This window comes from Antechinus flavipes, chromosome 2, assembly GCF_016432865.1.
Source record: "Antechinus flavipes isolate AdamAnt ecotype Samford, QLD, Australia chromosome 2, AdamAnt_v2, whole genome shotgun sequence".
In the NCBI taxonomy this organism is placed as follows: domain Eukaryota; kingdom Metazoa; phylum Chordata; class Mammalia; order Dasyuromorphia; family Dasyuridae; genus Antechinus; species Antechinus flavipes.
This window is the reverse complement of record NC_067399.1, coordinates 408,819,407-408,840,224: the sequence shown is the minus strand read 5'-3', so window position 1 is coordinate 408,840,224 and position 20,818 is coordinate 408,819,407. Positions and strand designations below refer to the sequence as shown.

The window sequence follows — 20,818 nt, the reverse complement described above, 5'->3', positions numbered from 1 at the left end:
ATTTTTGAATTTAGGACATTATATATGTCATAAGTAGTTACTGCAGTATGACAACTATTTTATCTTATATTATAGAGAATTTAAAATTGGAAAAATGCTAATATGGATCTAAAAGCTTGTCATTTCAAGAGTTTTTCAAGGATTTTTGAAGAGCCTATGGTGACAGCGAAATGAATGCAATTATATCCCTATTTTCTGATCAGAGTCTACGATCTATGACAACTGAGAATCACAGCTCCTTTTCTGTGTAGAATATCTAGTGTGGAAAATATTTAAAGTTGCACTTTTTAAAAAAATTATACATACCCTAAACATCTTATTGTAAATTATTTTCAACAACTTTGTTATACATTTGTGTTTCTTTGCAATGCATATAATTCTTAGTGAATTAATTTTTTTTATATTTGCTCTTTATGATTTATAAAGTGAATGGATTTTTAGGAGCTAGTTATAAAAATGTGTCTAAATCTTCAGAATATTTGGTCAGAGGATAGATGGTAGTAATCATGTTGAGTTATTAAAACAAACAAAAAGGACAGTTTCTACCTTGTTGCCAACACTTTTTTCCTCATGATTTTAAAATTTGTTTTCTTAAACACTTAAAAGCAGATAAGACTAGATTTGTCAATGGAGTGTGAGGATGAAGCAAAAAAAAAAAAAAAAAAAAAACAAAAAACAGAATATTCTGGAGATTTCCATAAGGAAGATCATAAATAAGGGGAGTAAAAGATTGATGAAATTCTAGTGAAATTTTTATAAAATAAATGTAGTTCCAGCCTTGAAAACTGGTTTAAAGTGAGCCTGAGGGTTTGGGGATAGGGAAAATTATGCTTAAGACTGTTTGGAAAAGAGGAAGAATCACATTCCTTCATCATGTGGATTGACTTCTGAGCACTCTTATATCATGGTTCTGACATACAAGAGAGAGAAACAAAAGTAGTTTAATGCTACATGTTTCCAGTAGCTGAAGACTGATTGGAAATCTCTTGAAAATGACCTGTCTGATAAGGTCACAGTTCCTGGAATAAGCAATTAAGTACAAAATAAACACATCTTAGGGATTCATAACATGCACTGAATGGCATCGATTGTAGTAATCTAGTAAATGACCTCAGAATTGTATTCTGCAATAAACGTATGAGTGCTTTATCCTGCAGATGGCAGACAATTGACTGATGTATTTTATCTTGCAACCCCAATGACGCTCACCTTTTGACTCGATTAAGTGTATATGTGAACAGGGATAAACTCGTGATTTAACACCATTCTGGAGGTCCTTCCCAAAGCAGTTCTGTTTGAGGACTTCCTTGGAAATGAGACTGGGAGACTGTAACTGTATGAAAAGATTAAAGCAAAGTCCCTTCACTATTATCTTTTCTTCACTCAAAGGAATATATCTGTTTTTGTATTGGCAGGAAGTAATACTCAAACGAGCTGCTGATTTAGTGGAGGCTCTCTATGGTATGCCACACAATAACCAGGTAAGAATGTTTTGATTTTACAACATTAAATAGTCTGAGAATATAAAGCTTATTGCCCTACTGAGAGGGAGGTAGAAAGAATATGAACAAGTTTAGAGATCATTTAATTCATATTACTGCTTTGGATTATTCAATTATTCTTCTCTTTTTATAAATCTTTTATTGCCTTCCCTCATTATTTACTTTAGATAGAAAAGAACTTCTATGAAAAAGTAGAAAGTATTTCATATAAGTGAATGGAGTTATTTCAATGTAGTTCTTTTTCACTCCTATTTCTACGAAAACTTTGGGACAATGGAAAAAGGGGCCGGCATTTTTGTCCTAAAAGGAATACTGACATTTGCTCAGTGTCATTTGCTTGCTTTGACCATTGTTTAGTCTACAGGAGACCCAGCTCTTCATGACTCTGGAGGGTTATAGTTTCTTCTTCATGCCTTTTGAATTAGTATGTAATCCTGCCCCCAGAGTCATGAAGTGGTTTGGATGCCATTATCATAGATTATGGTATCAACAATGCTGGATTTAGTGTCTGAAAATCTGATTGTAAACTACCACCATTATTTGACATTGATATTTATATAATACTTTAAAGTTTTCAAGTATTTTATATACATCATTTAACTTGAACCTCACAATGAATTTAGAAGGTAGGTTATGTAGAGATCATCCTGAAAATACAGATTAAGAAACTCAAACTTTAAAAAAAGTTTGTAAAGTCAGATGTTTTGCCTTTGGTTATATAGCTGGAAGCATCAGAAGTGGGATCTGAACACAGGTTTTTCTGCCATGTCTAGAATTCTATGCACTATATTAATGCTGTCTCCACAAAATTGTGTCAAGCATCAATAAGCAGTACCTCGCCTGACCTAAACAGTAGCTAGCAATTACATTGCATTTTCATATGCTAACAAGCACCCTGGAGAGAGATACTACTATCACCTCTATTTTACAGATGAAAAAAATGAGATTGAGCAAGTTAAATGAATTGCCCAGCATCACACAAGCATGTAAGTCAGGATTTGAAATCAGATCTTCCAGATTCTATGCTCAGCACTCTAGGTGTTGCATTAGTTGCATTTTGAGAACATGTTAGTTCCCACCAAAAGAAAGATAAATACTACCATACTAGAAGAAAATAATTTGAATGTTCATTTTATTTTTTAGGAAATCATACTGAAGAGGGCAGCTGATATTGCAGAGGCACTGTACAGTGTTCCTCGTAACCACAACCAGCTTCCTGCTCTTGCTAACACTTCTGTTCATGCTGGAATGATGGGAGTTAATTCATTCAGTGGACAACTGGCAGTGAATGTCTCAGAAGCCTCACAAGCCACCAATCAGGGTCAGGAAGATCTACCACCCACATCCTATTTTCTCTACTTCCTCTCCCCCTTTCCTAATTATTTTTTCAAATAATATTTTCTCCATATGACATAATCAGCTCTAATGTGAGTTATGTTATTTTATAACTTAGTTTTTGGTTGTCACCATTACTGGTCAAGAACTGAGATTGGCATGGAAGTATGAATTTTTTATCTATGTGTTTGACTGTCACATAAAAATATAGGTGACAGATGACAAAAGAGGGCAGAATTAAAGTCCCAAGGGCCAAAGGACAGCATCAGCTCCTGCCAATGGAAGAGAAACCTGTTAGCTTCATGGTACAACTCCTTAAACTGCAATTTATTTCTGTGGCAAAGTCATAATTTACAGAACGTGTGTTCCTAATTTCTTCTAAAGAAAATATGTATCCCAAGGATGTAGCTTTTTCCCATTTTAATCACAGAGCTAATGACACTAAAACCATGTATGTGACTGTTGGCCCACTATCCATTGAGTTGCAGGGGAGAGTTGGAAAGGGAGAATAAGAAGAGATCTTCATTTTCTTATCTCACCCAAAGGTACCAACCACTTAACTCCCTTATTCTGGATTGTCTCTACTCCCAGGTTTTACTCGAAATTCAAGCAGCGTATCACCACATGGGTATGTGCCTAGCACCACCCCACAACAGACCAACTATAACTCTGTTACCACAAGTATGAATGGATATGGCAATGCCGGAATGTCCAATTTAGGCGGATCCCCAACCTTCCTCAATGGCTCAGCTGCCAACTCTCCCTATGCCAGTAAGTAGTGTTGTTCTGCATTTCTGCACGTTTTCATCAAATGGAAATGGAAACTCACTCTGCTGCTCAATATTTAGTTTCTATTTTAGACCTCAGAAGCTCAGCCTGGGTGCTACTCTCCGCTCCCAAGCCTGAAGGGTATGCAATTAAAGTCACCCATGATGTGAACCCTTACTGTCAAGATTCTTCAAAAGCTAAAGCCAAATTCCCTTTCTTTAAAAATATGCTTTCCCTTGATTTTCTCTTTGTCTCTGATTTTTGTTTAAAGTTAAGTTCACTTGAGAAGATGAAGAGAATTAAACAAAAAGAAAGAAATGTGTAATGTTCTTTCTTGTCTAGCTGAGTTCAGCTTCAGTGATTTCTAGACAAATAAATTATAAACCAAATGCATCTTTAGGTCTATATATCTTATTTAGAATTGAAGACTTTTAGTTCAGGTCTCTCATTTTACAGATTAGAAAACTGAGGTCTAAGTAACTTGCTCTAGATTGTGCAATTATTAAGTGAGAAAGATTACATATGACTCCAAGTACAGTGCCCTAGGCCACAACTTTAAAAGCATGCATTTCTAAATAAAATCACTATGCTTATACAATCTTAGGATAGTGAGAAATTTAAGAATTCTATGCCAAGTTTATGCTGCAGAGAATATATTTTGATGTCAAAAGTCTTGCAAAAATACCTTAGCGTTGAAGTTGCATACAGAAGAAATGTTCATCCACCCTATCTATTTAGTAATGATGATTTGGATGTGTTTAAAATAATTTTCTTTTTCTTAAATTAAAAAAGTGATCTATATCTTTCTATATATATAAAGTTAATAATTTATCATAATTTGGCAATGTCCAAGGGATGTGAACATGAATCTAAGAGGAAACTGCTGCTTTTTTTTTTTTAAGATTTCAAGAGAGAGAAGATATATCTTGTACTGCAAGAACACTTTTTTCTATAGATTCTTAGATTCCTCCCTTAGTGCAGTGAGGCTTTATAAGTATAGAACTTCTTAGTCATTGAAACTAGTGAAAAAACCTATTCCTAGAACTATGTGTACTAAAGAGTTACTATTTGAGGTCAGCCTTCACTCCTCTTACTTTTTATTTTGATCCATCAGAAGGTTGTCTCTGGTAGACCTATCATTTCACTAATACCTAATCCATTCAATCAGAAAATGTTTCAATCATGACCTGAAAATTAAAAGGTGGCATTCTTAATTAAATCAATAAACTAATTGCTGTATAGTAGCAATTCAATTTAGGCACTTTGATTGCTCAGCCTTCTTGAGTACTTGCAGACACCAAGTGACTTCAGCCTAAGATTGTATCTGTCAGACTGTGAAACTTTGAACATTTAATTTCCATTAATTGATTTCCTCAGTGTTCACAAATATAGTATCAGATTCTCAAATAGGCACTCAGATGGGACGATTTTATCTGCATAAATGCAAATAAAATAATAACAGAAAGCCCAAATGATTTGAGATTTTTTCCTCTATAACATTTAATTATTCATAAGCCACTCATGTTGAAAAATTCCAAATGGGATTTTAAAAAATAAATAAATAAGGCAAATCTTTCTACTAGTGAATGCCCTTTCTGGTGTGGTGTCTGATAACCAATAATATTGTAACAAATGGAAGTGTTTGGCTGTATTTCAGCCCTCCTTCTTTGAGATTCCCCACCTCTAAACACACATAATGATCACATTTGCCAAAGAGATTAATTGCCTTCTTCAGTGAAACAGCGGGACTTCAAATCTACGTATATTTAAAAATCAAACCTCCAGTACAGGAATTTTGCAATTTAAATAGGGATTATTATTGAGCGCATTTTCACATTTATAAATCCTTGGAGAGGTATAAAAATGCTACCCTCATTAAAAGAAAAATACAGTTTAGAAAATATATCTGTGAAAATTCTGAAGACAGCTCTGTTTTCCTGCTATAGAAGCACCTGATAGCCTCATATTTGGCTTTGAATATTGCTTAAAATTGATCAGGATCTGCAAGTGAAGTATTGAGGGACCAATTCTGCAAAGCCTGTCATCTCATTTCAACCATCAGGTGACACAAACCTATCAGTTGCTATCCATGTAAACTTGCCAAAGCCTTAGACTCTGATATAAATATTAGCCAAATAGCCCATGTAGTGCAGGGGACCATTCATAGAAAAAGTGTTTTCCTTTGCAATTAGCAATGAATAAGAAAATTTTTCTGGGATTTGACTCAGAGGCTTAGAATGTCATATTGTGCAGCTAAAAGTCAAAGTGGTAATGCCCATCAGTCCACCAAGGACAGAAGAGAGTGTGAATTTGTGTGAACATATGGCTTATGGAGAAAAGACTGAAGATAGCCTCTCAGCAGAGAGAAAATCAAGTTGTATGTGGGATGGCAGGACTCTCTAGAAAAGATGTGTTTATTGAAATAAACAAGAGCTAAATCACTAGTACCAAAAGATTAAAGACAAAATCTAAAGGAGATGTTGGCTGGTGGAGAATATACATCTGTCCCCCATATCTGGGGGTCTCCTGGGATATTTCCTGGGATATCCCAAGGTTTCCTGGTCAGCTAATACCCTCTCCCCCAGGACTGCCAAATTTTTCTCATTGTTAGTCATCATACAGATTCTGACTGCCAAACAGTATTTAAATATCATGGGAACATGTGTGAACACAAGGACATGCTTTTCTGCATGTGTGTGTATGTATAACTCATAAGAAGGACAGTATGGCGTAGGAGATAGGGAACTGACCACAAAGCCAGAACGACTTAGATTACAGGCCCATCTTTGAGACCTATTAGCTGTATGATCCCACAGAATTCAGATAACATCTCAGGGCTTTAGGCAACTAAGACTATACATTATGGTGAAAATAGCCTGCATTGGGAGAAGAAATTACCTCTTCTTTCTCGGTACAGTTTCTTGCACCAATGAGAACTCAGGTCCAGTCATAAATACTGTACTAGTACTATGAGGGATCCAAATAAGCTTGTTGAAATACATGCTTCTACTTCTATATCTCCCACAGAATCTGGTATTAAGTAGGTGCCCCATAAATATTTCTTAATTGTTAATAAATCATAGCCCCTGCTCTCAAAAAGTTGGCTGTCTGCTTAGGAAGACTGGGTCACAAATATCAAAAGTCAGATCAAGCAAAGAGGAAAAGGCAACTTTAGGTTCTGGTGAGGTGCATGAGAAGAATTTGGAGCTGAATCATGAACATAACTAAAACTGCTCAGAGAACCTCAAAATTCCCAATAAAAAAGTTGGGTTTTTTCCCCATTTTTCAGTTGTGCCATCAAGTCCGACCATGGCCTCCTCTACAAGCCTCCCCTCCAACTGCAGCAGTTCCTCTGGGATCTTCTCTTTCTCACCAGCCAACATGGTCTCAGCAGTGAAACAGAAGAGTGCTTTTGCTCCAGTTGTGAGACCACAGACTTCCCCGCCTCCCACCTGCACCAGCACCAATGGGAACAGCCTGCAAGGTAACTGGGGTCTACAATGGGGCTGGCCCTACCCTCTTAACCTTAGAGGGACTGAGCTTACAGGCCCTGGGCCCACCCTTTAATTGTTGCCAAAGTGACCCATCCCTATCTCTCCCTCTCTCCCCTCCTCTCTTCCTTTAAGTATTAACCATCTTTCCTATGCCCTTAACCCTACATTCTGGTGCTGCCCAAGGAGCAGCCTCATCTCCATCAACCTCCACTAATTCTGTTAAAGGGAAATGCCACTTGTAAGTTCAGACTCAAGTGTTTTGTTCAAAAGTACTATTTCCTTTACTAATATCATCCTTTTTCTTTTCTCCTCTCTTATTCCCTGTCGTCGTCATTATCAGACCAGTCTTTTGTGGACTCTAGCAAGTACTCCACTGCAGGGTCTCTCCAGGGACTGGCCTTCTCCTGAAGTACGTCACTCAATCTTCCCTTCCTTTTGCTTTTGTCACAATGTACGTGTACAGAATCCTCCTCACTTGGGAAGGGACTGTTGTAGGGGATTGGAGCTAATGTGTTGCTGTGAAAGAATAACACAGGTCCCTTGGCTCTAGGTATTTTGGGTTTATCATGAATGCTGGTGTGATTGTGATCAAGTTGACTCTGATTTTGGTTGTACTAAACCATTATCACAAAAAAACCATCACTTGTGACAACCATGTGAACTGCCCCAGTCTATTCTGGTTCAATCCTGCCACAGAAAGTCAAGGGTGAGACTTCACTTGAGAGTAAAGAGACTTTTAGGAGTCACTATGTTTGTTTCAATCTTTGTATTTTCCCCCCACTCCTGCCTTGAAGTTTCAAGATCACTTAAAGAAAAACTTGCACACATTTTGAGGTGACCCTCAAACTAGAATTCTAAGCAAGCTAACAATTTGTGCCCTGTGTCAGATTCCCTATTTCTTTAAGATTTCTCTCAAATTCTGTATCTTCTTATGTAAATCAGGATTAGCACTTGTCTTATTAGGTGGTTATAGAGAAAGTGTTCTATAAACTTTAAAGTGCTAGGTGATAGAAATGTAATACTTTTTGATCAGTTGACAAGCTGATCAAATTATTAAATACCTACTATGTACTAGGCACTTGATGCTTTAGTAAATCTGTGATTCATTAATGTGAGTAATTATTATATAATGAAAATATATTAACTATAGAATATTATATCATAGAATAATTATGCAATGAGAATAATTTATTTTCTTGACAGGGAGCTTTGATTTGTTGAAAAAAACAATAGGTAGGCGTAAATGCAGTCCTTCTATTCCTCAATTGGATTTTACTCCAGCACTGAAATTGGCTCCAAAAGCTATAACTTTTGCCACTTTTGTAGCAATGATAATATCCCACATTCATCCAGTATAGAAATTCTTCACCTTTTTGTTCATGTGCCAGGGACCCTTTTGGCAGTCTGGGAAACAAAATGACATTTTAAAATGCATTAAATAAAATAAATAAGATTACAAAGGAACCCATTTTTATCGAAATGTTTACACATATATGTTTATATATATATATATTGTTTATAAATATCATCCTTTTATATATATATAAACAGTTTATGGATCCCAAGTTAAGAATTCCTGATCTATTACTTTACAGTTTGCAAAATACTTTTATCACAAGTCTGTGAAGTAGTAGCATATACAAGCATTATTATTCTCTTCCCATAAATGAAGAAAAAGTAGCTCAAAGAAAGTCAGTGATTTGGCCACTATTCCCTGGTTAGTCAGCCTGGGGAGAAACTCCTCTCTTTTAGGGTTTTTTTTCCCTTCTATGTTTTTAATTCTCTTTTGCCAACCATCATGTTAAAGCCATTCCTGACTATCATTCATGACTCAGGCAACCCTACTGGTCAAGGTTCTTCCTGATTCATTTTAGATACTCAGTTTTCTTGAAGGGATAGGAAAAAAACCAATCTGACTCTAAAGTGATGTTTTAGTAGCATTATTCATGATATAAAATACATACATCCACACAGGAGAATGACTCCATTCATAAAAGCCTGACTCTCTGATTTTACTGATTGCTAAAAATAAGTCAACATTGTACTTAGTGTACTTTCAAATTGCAGACCACGGATGTATAATCCTTAAGCTAAAGTCAGTTGTAAGGAGTTTGAATAATAATATATGAAAAGTAGAAATCTACCATTCTTGAGCTGTCAATCAACTGGCCTTGTTAGAAACTAATCTGACGTCAGAAACAAAATATAATAGCTGAATGGTAGTATGTGAAGGAAAGTAAAATATAACACTACCTTTCAGGACTAAGAAGTCAATTTGCTGCAATGCTTGTTGTCCATGCTTCTAGCTAGTACTGGATTCAAGTAAGGATAGAAAGCAGTGTATCAAGTCTTAGGACTAGAGCATCAAGCTCAAGTACCAGCAAGAAAAGTGATTAAAAGTTTTAAAAAATGGGCTAGATTTTGACATTAGGACTGAATGGATCTCTGATTCAAAGGTAGAGTCTTTGTTGAGAAAGACTTAGTAAAAATGACTGAAGAAAAGGTTTATAGACCCCATGGCCCATTCAGTTTTGACAGACCTAGAAAACATATTGATCTTTTCTTCCACTTTTTATTTGTGGGTTTTTTATAACAATAATAGATAATAACTTTATTTGCAAATCCCAGATTCTCCAAATTGAAATATATTTCAGAGTTCATCTATTCCAACCTTTCCTAGAACTTTCCAAATTAGAAATCATTCAGCCTTTATTTAAGGGAATTCACTAACCTCCTGCATTTGTCTATTCCACTTTGGGATAGCCCTAATTATTAGAAAGATTTTACCCCATTTATGTCAAGGTAGAAAATTGTTTCTCTGTAGTTTCTGTTCATTCCTCATAGTTATATAAAAAAGTTCAAGTGAACAAGTCTAATCCCTTTTTCAAGTGACAGCCTTTCAAATACTGGAAGACAGTTCTCATGCTACTGCCTTGTCAAGTTTTCTATAGATTAAACATTCCCTAGGTCCTTCAGCAGATCTCAATATATCATGACTTTTAGGGCCTTTGCTATGCTGCTCAAATTCATTTGAATTCTCTCCAATTTATCAATATCATTTGATACTTATCAATATCAATATAGTTTGACTTCTACTTGGACCTGTCAATATCAACTGAATAGTCCATATATGGCCTGACTCATCTTGGATACCACTTCTCTCAGTGCATCCTATGGTAGTAATGTTGATTGTCATAATACAAATCTTGAGTTTGCACTCCACCAACCACTTCCAAACCCATATATTTTTTCAAACATCTAGCCATCTCTTTAGGTCATTTTTTAACTCAAATTCAAAAATTTATATTTATTTATATTAAATATCATTTTATTGGATTAAATAAATATACCATTCTTTCAAGAATGTTTTAGATCTTGATTCTTTCTTCTACCATATCACCTATGCCCACTAGCTTTGAGTCTTCTTTTAATTTAATAAGTTTATTCCTTCTAGGCTTTCATTTAGGTCATTGATGAAAATGTTAAGTGGAATGGGGAAAAGTACAGAACACTGTGACACTCCACTAGAGGACTGTTTCCTTCTTGACCACTCTTTGGGCCTGTATTATTTCTAACCAATTTCTCTTCATCCTGACCTCAAGAATAGCACGAGCAACTTTTTAAAATAATTTGCTAATACCTTGGTAAATCATATCTATAGCATACTATAGTCTAGTAAACTTGTCACTCATGTTTACTATATTGGTCTGAATAGAGAGCATTATAAAATGTGAACATATTGCCTTTTAGGTTAAATTGATTTTGTATTCTTTTGTGCTATTTGTGTCTTTCTCTCAAATGAATTTCTTTTTTTGGAGGTTTAGCCTATATGCAAAGAAATTCTGTGTTCAAACCTATGTGGTCCTTAACTATCTAAACCATTTTGTAACCTTAATCTCAGTAACTCTGTCTTCTTTAAAATCATATGATGGCATTTCTTTAAAAAAAAACAAATATTTCATAAATTGATATTAATTCTCTTTCTCAGTCCAAATTCTTGTAGTTTTATTTTCCTTGAAAAAAAAATCCTTACTTTAGAAATATTTTAGTCTTGTCTTTCAGTATCAGAGAAGGAAAAGATGTCAAGAGACCTTGTTACTGAAGGTATTCACTTAGGTGATATAATTCCTAAATCTTGACTCTGACCCTTCCTGGATGGTTGCTTTGCCAGGTGAAAGGGCTGGAAGTAATATTCTCATGACTTATAATTATTTTGTCAGTGGCATGTTGTTTTTCTTCTTCTTGGCTGGAGATATTAGTCTTAAAACCAACAACAAGGCACAGTTAACCTTGATCACTCTCAATATACTGTTTTTATGAGGTCTTGGGGACCCTAAGGCCTGTTCCACAAGGCTATAGTGATAACCTTTCCATATTGTAATTTTCAGTACATGTCTATGGTGGTATCTGAGGGAAAAAAATTCTATCATTTCCCCACTTCTCACAAATCTACAAGTCTCTACTTTGACAAAGTTTTTATCAAATGCCCACAGAAATAATTAAGTTAACTTAAATTGTAGTGGATTTCAAACCAACTTACTAATACTGCTATTATTTCTCTATAACTATCTTTCACTCCTTTCACATGGAAATCATCCTTGGACAGAGTCTTATCATCTTTTATCCAGACTCTCTCTATTCCTTATCTTTCCCTTCTCTGATCTATTCTCCAAACAACAACATCAAAATAATCATTCTATTGATAAACTGAAAATTTTTCTTTAAGAATCTTACATAGCAACTTATTACTTCTAGGATATAATATGAATGATTCTATCTGGAAGTTAAAGTCTTTGGAAATCTGGTGCCAGCTTTAATTCAAATGAAGTTTTTATTAAATATTTACTTTGACTCCAAATACTATACTACAGACACATACAAAAGCAAGACAGTTTCTTGCTTCTAGAAGCTTACATTCTGATAAAGGGAACCAACACATGTAGGGGAATGGTTTTGGTAGAGGAACATTTTGTTTAGCAAATCCTAACAATGGTGAGTAAAGTCATTGGGGAGTCTATTAATGTATCCTTTCTATTAGCAATGACTTCTAATTTTATTATTGTTATCAGTGGAAAAAGTAAAAACAAGGGGACAAGAAAAACTGCAAGCAAATAATAAAATGATTGGTATGGTAGAATGTGAAGTCTGGCTGGAGGTGGCTGAATAAGATGAAGACATATGCGTTTGGGTTCTTAAACTCACCAGTTGGGATAGGGAGGATAGGCAGGTGATTGGGCAATTTCAAAGCTAATTGGATTAAATCCTCTATGCAATAATCTTTAGAGGTATAGACTCTCTTTAATACCTCTCTCACCTTTGTATGTTGGAATATAGAGCATACAAAATTCATTCTAGGTTCTGCTATTTATAAAAAGCCTTTTCTGAGCCCCTTTCTATTAGGGCTCACTCTTCCCAAGTTAACTCATATTTATTTATCTGTTTACATAATATATCTGCTAATAAAAATGTAAGTTCTTGAAGACAAAACTTATTTCATTTTTGTCTTTGTATTTATAAAGCTTAACATCATGCTGTACATGGATTCAACCTTAATGAATGCTTGCTAAATTTAATTGAGTTCCCCCTGGAGAAAGAGTCCCCAACTAGGGAGATAATAGGATCAGAAATTTAGATTAGGAAGGGACCAAGGGCGTCTAGTCCAACACTATCTTCTTTTAGATGAGAAAACTAAGAACAAGAGATGTTTAGACTTGTCTAAGGTCCCATGGGAAGTAGCAGTCAGGATTTGAACCTAGACCCTCTAATGCCAAACCCAACAATAGAAGCATTGTTATATGTTTGAGCTGATAGCAACGTGGGATTTAGTGTCCTCAGGTGAATCTTTATATACTGAGTGGGCATCAATAAATCTAAGTGCTGTCAGTATTGTTAAATATTTTAATTGTGTGCCTCTCACCTCATCATAGACAATATTAGACTGCTATATGGTAGCAGACATACAAAAATATATGACTGAAAATATATTTGTGGAGCCTCTTAGTTGCCTTTTTTCTTTTTTTTTCTTTTTTTTTTTTTTTGGTTGAAAAATGAAATCCCTTTAAAATGGGATCCAAGGCAGACTAACTTGATACCTGATTCCATTTTATATTGACAAGTCTCAACTTTGTTTTTTGTTAACAAAACTGAAGTAGAGTTTTGTCTAAGAAAATGAGGGACTCAAACTAGATACTCACTAACATCCTTGGGGACCCTAATTTTGTTAGCAGAGATATTTAAAACATATAGTTCAGTCCCCAAAACCTACTTGAGGCTTGGAACTCATGGTTATCTAAACACGATCATTCTTTTTTTTGGCATAAATTATATGTTTTGGCTATTTCTATAGACCACATTAGTTATATATTTGTCAAATCCCTGCTTGCTTTGCACTGGGTTGATGTAGTCAAAATTAGCTATGTAGACACATGTATGTATATACTGGGATTTCATTTTAACACTAACTTTTTTAGAGTAGGCTTTGAGTGTAAAGAAGATTTATCCATGAAGATGCTGGCTATCAATCTAACTTTAGACTCACTTTACAAAAGATGCGTCTTTAATATGCCTGAACCCATTTCAAGGATGAGAATAGGGAATATATTTCGAAAATGTCATGGAGTATACATATTATGGGTTAAAGTTCCTCTAAACAAAGTACATAGCATGGTTAGATGTTATATTAGAAACTTCCATTTATTGGGGGGAACTGCAGTCCATTTCACTACACTTAATAACAGTTGAATTCTCAGATTCAGTCAAATCTGAGACCCTCTTGAATCTTGGGGGGTCTGAGTTTCAAAATGGATTCAAACCTTTGGGGGTTTAAGTTGGTCTGCTCTTGGCAAAAAACAACTTCCTGTTTCTAAGAAAAAAGGCTTAGGAAGGCTTATGAAAAAGACTCCGGGAGTTGTTGGATTGCAAACAGTTCTTGCAAAACAACATTTGGATGATTTACGTGTAAATGAATCAGAAACATGTGGATTCAATTTCCCTGAAAATACAGATGGGTTTAAAAATTAACGGAAAAAGTGTTTGACAAAATACATTTTTTTTTTACTTTAGAATGTCTTGGGGGTGAGGAAGGAAAGCTTGAGAACCTGAAGCTGGCTGGGCCAGGCTCACCCCCAACTTTACTTGAGTTGTTTTTTAAAAATATATATATCTCACTGATATCAGGTTCTGGCCAGGAGAGCTAGGAGATGGAGAAGGTAACTTCTTGAGAATAATCCTTTCTTTAAATGTTTGATTCTCAAATAAAATTAGAGACTGTTTCATTTAGTTGTTCTCTAGTCTACTAACCCAAGAGTTCTTTTATTGTGCTTCCTTTCATGGGTCAACCATGCCAACAATTGCCCATCATTCCTGACCAATTGGAATCTTTCCCATCATAACTTATTTTGAAGTGACTAATTCTATGCAATTCTAAGGGAAAAATGATTTAAGTATATGCTATATTTCTTTCTAAAAGAGAAAGTGTTACATAGTAATTCAAGAGCTGGCCATGGAGCCCAAAAGAGCTTGGTTCAAATTTTCTCTTTGATATATTTCTACTGATTGCTCTGGGCAAGTCACTTAATTTCTCAGTACTCAGGGTCCCTCCAGTATTTATCTGCAGAGAGGGTGACACCTTATGTTGATCAAAGGTGCCTCTTTTTAGGATTCCCTACACAAGAAAACCACAGGTCTAGTCCCCATTTCCAGGTTTCTTTTAAATACAAGATTCATGTCCTTATGATTACTTGCTTGGTTGCCATCAGCTTTTCCTATCTCCAGTCCCATCCCAATAATGACACCTTACTTTTGTATAGTGCTTTACAGATTTTCCAAGTGCTTTCACATGCATGATCTCAAACGACCATTAGAGAGCCCTGAGAAATAGGTAGGATTGTAGCATTCCCATCTGACAGGTAAGAAAACAGAGATCCAGATAAGTTGACCAAAGCTACAATGAATATTTGATACATCAAAGATCACATTAGCCAAGATTAAGCCTCAAACTTCTCATCCTTCTACTTCATGGAGTCTTTCAGTATTCTATTAGGCTTTGCCTGATGTCTTCTTGGCTCTACATTTTTCAGGAGCTAAATAAGGCTCTGGAGGCTCAGTTTGAACCAATGCCCCAATTTGGAAGACATCATCTTTTTTTTGTGGGGGGTAAAGGAGGCCCATTAAAATTGGCCCTTTCCTTCTCTTTATTTATTTTCTTCATCTACAGAAAAAAAAACAATTTATCCACAGTACATAATATAGACTGGGACTAGGAATCTCTCTCTCTTCCCAGACATGGGCATGGAAATGAACTAACCATAGAATTGTTTACAGCCAGATACCCCTAGTGTTTGTGTCTACAAAATGCAAAACGCTATATAGCTTTCTGTGTAAACTACTGGCAGATGGGATTATGTTTGGCCATCTTTGTGGGGGTGGGGGAGGAGAGAGAAAGAGTTACTAACATTGAAAATTCTCTCTATATTTTGCAAAGTTTTAGGTCTCAACTTTCCCAGCGGCATTCAAACTATGTAACTTTCCAGCTATGTTTTAAAATTGAAATCAGATTTGGAGAAGTGTTTAGTTATTTTGTTACACATATATGTTATATATGTGTGAGTCGATAAAAAAAAAAGTCCCTGTTTTATAACAAAATCAAATTACAGAACAGATGAGCACACCCAATCCCATATTGTGTTTTTCTCCTCCCAGCAAGAAGTTTGCATTCAAAAACATTGACTCCTTTTTTCCCCCTTTTCTTTCAACAGCTATATCTGGCATGATTGTCCCTCCCATGTGAAAGAATTGCCTTGAAGAATTTTATTAATGAAGAGGTTGGATCCTGCTACAGAGAGAAATCTGATACAAGTCCCAGAGTGGAACTTTTAACTCAGGCCTTTTTAAGAGGAATCACAATAACTGCAGATTTTTAAACAAACAAAATCACCGACCTTGCAAATACTGAAATTGGAAGGAATCTGCAAGTGCAGGGTGTTGGTTAAAGTTGTACATCCCAAGTATTTGGGAGATATATTTATTCTGTGTTGATAAAAGAAAATCCACTTTTTTTTAAAGCTTAACTCAACAATCATTTGTCTTTTATAAACCGTAAAGCTATATATGAGGGACACTATAAATAAGACTCCATGTTTTAATTTATGATGTTTTTAAAGCTGTGTAAAAGGGAGAATGAAGCAGTGACATTTACAAAAAAAAAAGTTTAAAAAAAAGCTTGTATGGGACAGAATAGGAATGCCAGTTAGAGTTTTCTAGAAGACTAAGGGTCGGCTCTTACGCCTTAAATGCATATCAAGTGGTAGTTTGCTCATACAGTGCATTTTCAGTATCTAACTTAACCTGTCACCCCATAGGAGTACAAGCTTATTGATCTCTTTTTGTATCATTGTCTTAAGTAATCATGTAAATAAATGCAACCTGGAAAGTTAAGCGATTTAAATGATCACATCTTTCTCTTCCACTCCAAAAATTCAGTGCCTCTAGATAGATTGCTGAAACTGCATATTGAAACCTGCTGCCATTCTCTTTTGCTAATATATCAGAATCTTCTGAAGTCAGTGGCCTCCAGAGAGTTTGGTGTAATAGTCTGTATTCATGTAAAAATCTCTTTTGAGATTTCATGGAACAGGGTCCAGGCATATAACTCTAGACAACACGGTTGTGTGTTTTCAAGCCAAAATCAATCCTCTACCCCTCCTTTTAAAAGGAAAAAAAAAATAAGTATTGCAATTGACTCTTCTCACTGGCCGACTTCTCATCATTGCAAGGAACTGACAAAAGGTGCAATGCAGGAATTTCACCCATGTCCCACTCAGATAGCTCCTGTATTTGTCGACCCTTACTGTTTGTAACATAATAGATTAAGCAACAGGTTAAGTGCTTTGGAATAAATAGTAAATGGAAACGTGAAACTGGGAGGGGGGTGGGAGGGGGACGGATCAAAGGCTGAAACCTCCAAACCATAGCTTTTTGTTCTACAGGAATTTTGCTATCATTATCTGGGAAGTGTTCTTAAAAAATAAGAGTCAAAGATGCAGCAAAGTTCTGAGGATGCATTTACCTGATATTTTTCTTTGCTGTTGTGTTTTTGTATGTAGTTATAAATACTGTAGATTTTTTGTGATTTTTTGCCAAAGTTGTTGTTCTATTTATACATTTTAATGTCTTAAGACAGTTTTTCAATATCACAAAAGATTTTACTGCATATTTTGCAAAGAGAGCTCACTACCTTTAGCTTGCACATACTTGCAAAATTAATTAAAAAAAGCTTTTTTTTTTGTTTTAAAGGGGATTTTGTAAAATATCCATATAAATAATGTATTTATCTTTGGAATTTGTACATTGCTTTTTCCCTTTCCCCTCCCCACCCCTTTGTTTATTTTATTGTGTATGTTTGCTATGTGAAAAGTGCTGATTTGTTTGGTCACTTACAGTTGTATTAGCTGTTTCAATGTGATTTTTGAACACTTCATTTATAGTTATTTTTAGTATTGTTTTAAACCCTGCTTCCATTTTTTTATTTCAACCCAAAAGCCATTGTCTATTTTTGTATTATTTGTAAGTTAAGAAGTTTTTTCCAATATATGGCAAAAAAAGTAGCATATTATTCTTGTAGCATTTAGTTCTGTAGATTTAAGAAAAATGTATCCTTTGCTTTGGAAGCTTACAAAAAAAAAAAAACCTAATGCTGTTTTACTCTATTAATATGCATGGAATCTCTCCCCTTTGGAGTGACGCATTTTGTGCATTAAATTTGGGGAGAAACTTCATAGAAATCAATGAAAATACTTTCTTTCTTACGTCTGCTTGTATATTTCCTCTGTCTTTCACATAAATATAAACCAGCAGATTGGATGCCTTAACAATGCAAATCATATTCATTTCACTTGTACATTGTACTGTGCACCAGAACTGTCAATCATCACTAACATTCTAAGAAAAAAAAAAAGAATTGAAAAGCACAAAAGAACTGTTTTGTTACCTTAAGACAATGTAACTTTTTACAAGAAATCATTTACAACAATGCTGCAACTGTGCATGCCCCCTGTATGGATTTTGCAATGGTTTCCACTAGACTGTCAGAGTGCGATTTTTATGGGGTTCGGGGGAGGGGAGGGAATCCAGGGTGGGGAAGGAAGGGAGGAAGGCAGATTTTTTTTTCATGGTGAGAAAGGAAAATAAAATGTTTAAAAAGAACTGGAAAATTTAAGTGACACTGACGCTTAGCTTCTCGGTACTCAGAAAGGTTATCCTAATTCACTCGGTAAGCGCTGGCCTGGAGATGTACATGATTTAAAGCCATATTTTGTCTGGTGAGCCCCTGAGCTGTTTGTGAACCCTCATGCAGCCTAGGGGGGGAGCCCCCTTCGGACAGCAACGACAGACTGCGCCCATCTGTCAGCCATGTGCAGTACGCTTAGACCTTTTCTTCAAAATCCAAAGAGCCTGTAAGATGTGTACACTTGGTGTTTTGTTGCCGCTATTTATAGGGATTGGATGATGGGAAGTTCAGGCCCTTTGCCCTGATTCCAACAACATAAAACTCCTTTTACAAGGTTAAAAGATTCCCCTTAAATACAGAATATGGCTTTAAGTGGAAAATAAAGAAAAGATCATTCTAATTTCAGTTTGGAGAAAAAGGCAAAAAAAAAAAGGGAAAAAGGGAATATGCAGCTTCTCAATGACTGGATTGCATAACAGATGCCCCGGCCTCACAGTTGTACTAGGATGCAGGTTAATTAAAACAAGTCATCTCTAAATCTACTAACCTTTCACCTTCTTATCAAAACTTTTTTGAATAGACACACACTGTACAGTTCTATTGTTAGAGAAACTAACTACTGTAGAGATTGTTATAATTTTTTTGCAGAAATTCAAGCTGTAAAAACTTTTCAACTTTCACGATATTTAATTAAAGTTACTTCCTGTCTGTGATGACAGCTCCTAGTTGTGTATTTATTTCTACTTCAGATGCTCCAAAGGGCAGCATTACTCCAGAGGTCCATGTTCCAGGCTATTCAGACTTCCTTTGACATGCTAAGAAGGAAGAATAGATGGCTCTCACAATTAGGGCAGCTTGAGACACCCTGTTTCTTTGTTTGATGCTCTTTTGGGCTGTTGCTAATTTGGGATGCAAATTGGTATGCAAAGTGTACTGCTGCCCTCTGCTGGCAGCAGCCAGACCTACATGTGTCCTTGCTGACCTACAGAGGAGGTAGCCCTACTTCACTCATGAACCAACATGGAGAGAGGTGCCTGGCCATGACTGATTTGTCATTTGGGGAACTGGCCATTTTGGAACTCTGTTGCATCATGCTATATACACTCACAATTGCAAATTAACTACATGGAAATTTCTAGTTAGTGGATTACATTCCATTGCCTTTGAAGAAATATTAGATTTCTAATCCTTGCGCCATTTTCTTTTTGGTCATGTACATAGTAAACTTTTTTTCTCTCAATGCAACAAAATTTACTTGTAGTCATATTAATAAGTTGAGAAAAGGATAGATTATTGAAATAAATTTCCATTTCCCTTAATTTCTATTTTTTGCAAACAAGATCTTGATCCTATGAGTTAATTTCCTCCCAACAATAAATATCTTTGCGAGATTAATCTCTTAGAAAGGTGTTTTTAAAGTGGATGTTTAATAACTCAGATGTACATATTAGAACTGATACCTGAACTTTCAACCTGAATTCTCAGGAAGTTGATACTGATTCAATGTATCTTCCAGTGTCTGTTAGTTGCATTATTATAGCAAGGATCCATGAGTCAATGAGACAATTTCTCTATAATTAGTCAAGTCAACAAGCACTTATTAAGTGCTTACTATGTGTCTGTTTTCTGGCACTGTTTTGTGAGCTAAGGATCCTAAGAATGGCAAAAACAACCCATGTCCTCAAGGAGGCCACAATCTAATGGAGAGACAGCATGCAAACAACTATAAATAAACTATATAGATAACAGGATTAAGTGGAAGTAATCTCAGAGGAAAAGAACAATCATGAAGGAATAATTGCTATTATGGGAATATTTACTTTTCCTTTATGATCCTCACTACTAAGATTTCCACATTTACAACGGCCAAGACTTGCTATAAGTGACCTTGAGAGGTTACATAGTTTATCTCCTTGCTTTCAAAGATGATAATGTATAACCAATCCTCATTAAATATAGTCCCACTCTCCTTCTTAAATCATTCTCCTACATACTTTTTGGTAAAAGATAACTAGGTGGCTCAGTGGATAAGAGTGTTGATCTGGAATCAGGAAGACCTGATTTCAAATATGGCCTCAGACACTTATTAGCTGTGTGACCCTGGGGAGGTCCCTTAACCTTGTTTGCCTCAGTTTCTTCATCTGTAAAATGATCTGGAGAAGGCAATAGCAAATCATCCCAGTATCTGCCAAGAAAATCTTAAATGAGTCACAAAGAGTGGGATAAAACTATATGACAATAAATATACAACACACACCTTTTTCCTTTTTTTTGTAAAGGCCCTCTAGAAAAGAAAATCATGAAACCCTCTTTAGTCATTAGAAAATATAATTTAATTTCAATCATAACTTTTCTACAAGAGTGTGATGAATTATGACAGATAATAATGAGGAAAACTGATCAAGTACCAAAATGGGGCAGAGAGACTTCTATACATTAAGCAGAAAAAATGAAGAAATATGTGAATTTAGGGAAGTTTCTTTGTTCTGAAT

General features: G+C 35.5%; 1 protein-coding gene across 2 annotated transcripts in view; it reads left to right on the top strand.

Moving 5' to 3' along the window:
• The window catches only part of EBF1 (EBF transcription factor 1), a 448,279-nt gene extending 429,240 nt beyond the window's left edge, over positions 1-19,039 (top strand). For both annotated transcript variants that reach the window (XM_051978810.1, XM_051978809.1), the window contains exons 12-16: positions 1,416-1,481; positions 2,646-2,823; positions 3,429-3,608; positions 6,895-7,089; positions 15,856-19,039. In XM_051978810.1, coding sequence (XP_051834770.1) covers positions 1,416-1,481; positions 2,646-2,823; positions 3,429-3,608; positions 6,895-7,089; positions 15,856-15,887 — 651 coding nt within the window. In that variant the 3' untranslated portion in view covers positions 15,888-19,039. The remainder of the gene's footprint in view (positions 1-1,415; positions 1,482-2,645; positions 2,824-3,428; positions 3,609-6,894; positions 7,090-15,855) is intronic.
• The last annotated feature ends 1,779 nt before the right edge of the window (positions 19,040-20,818 follow it).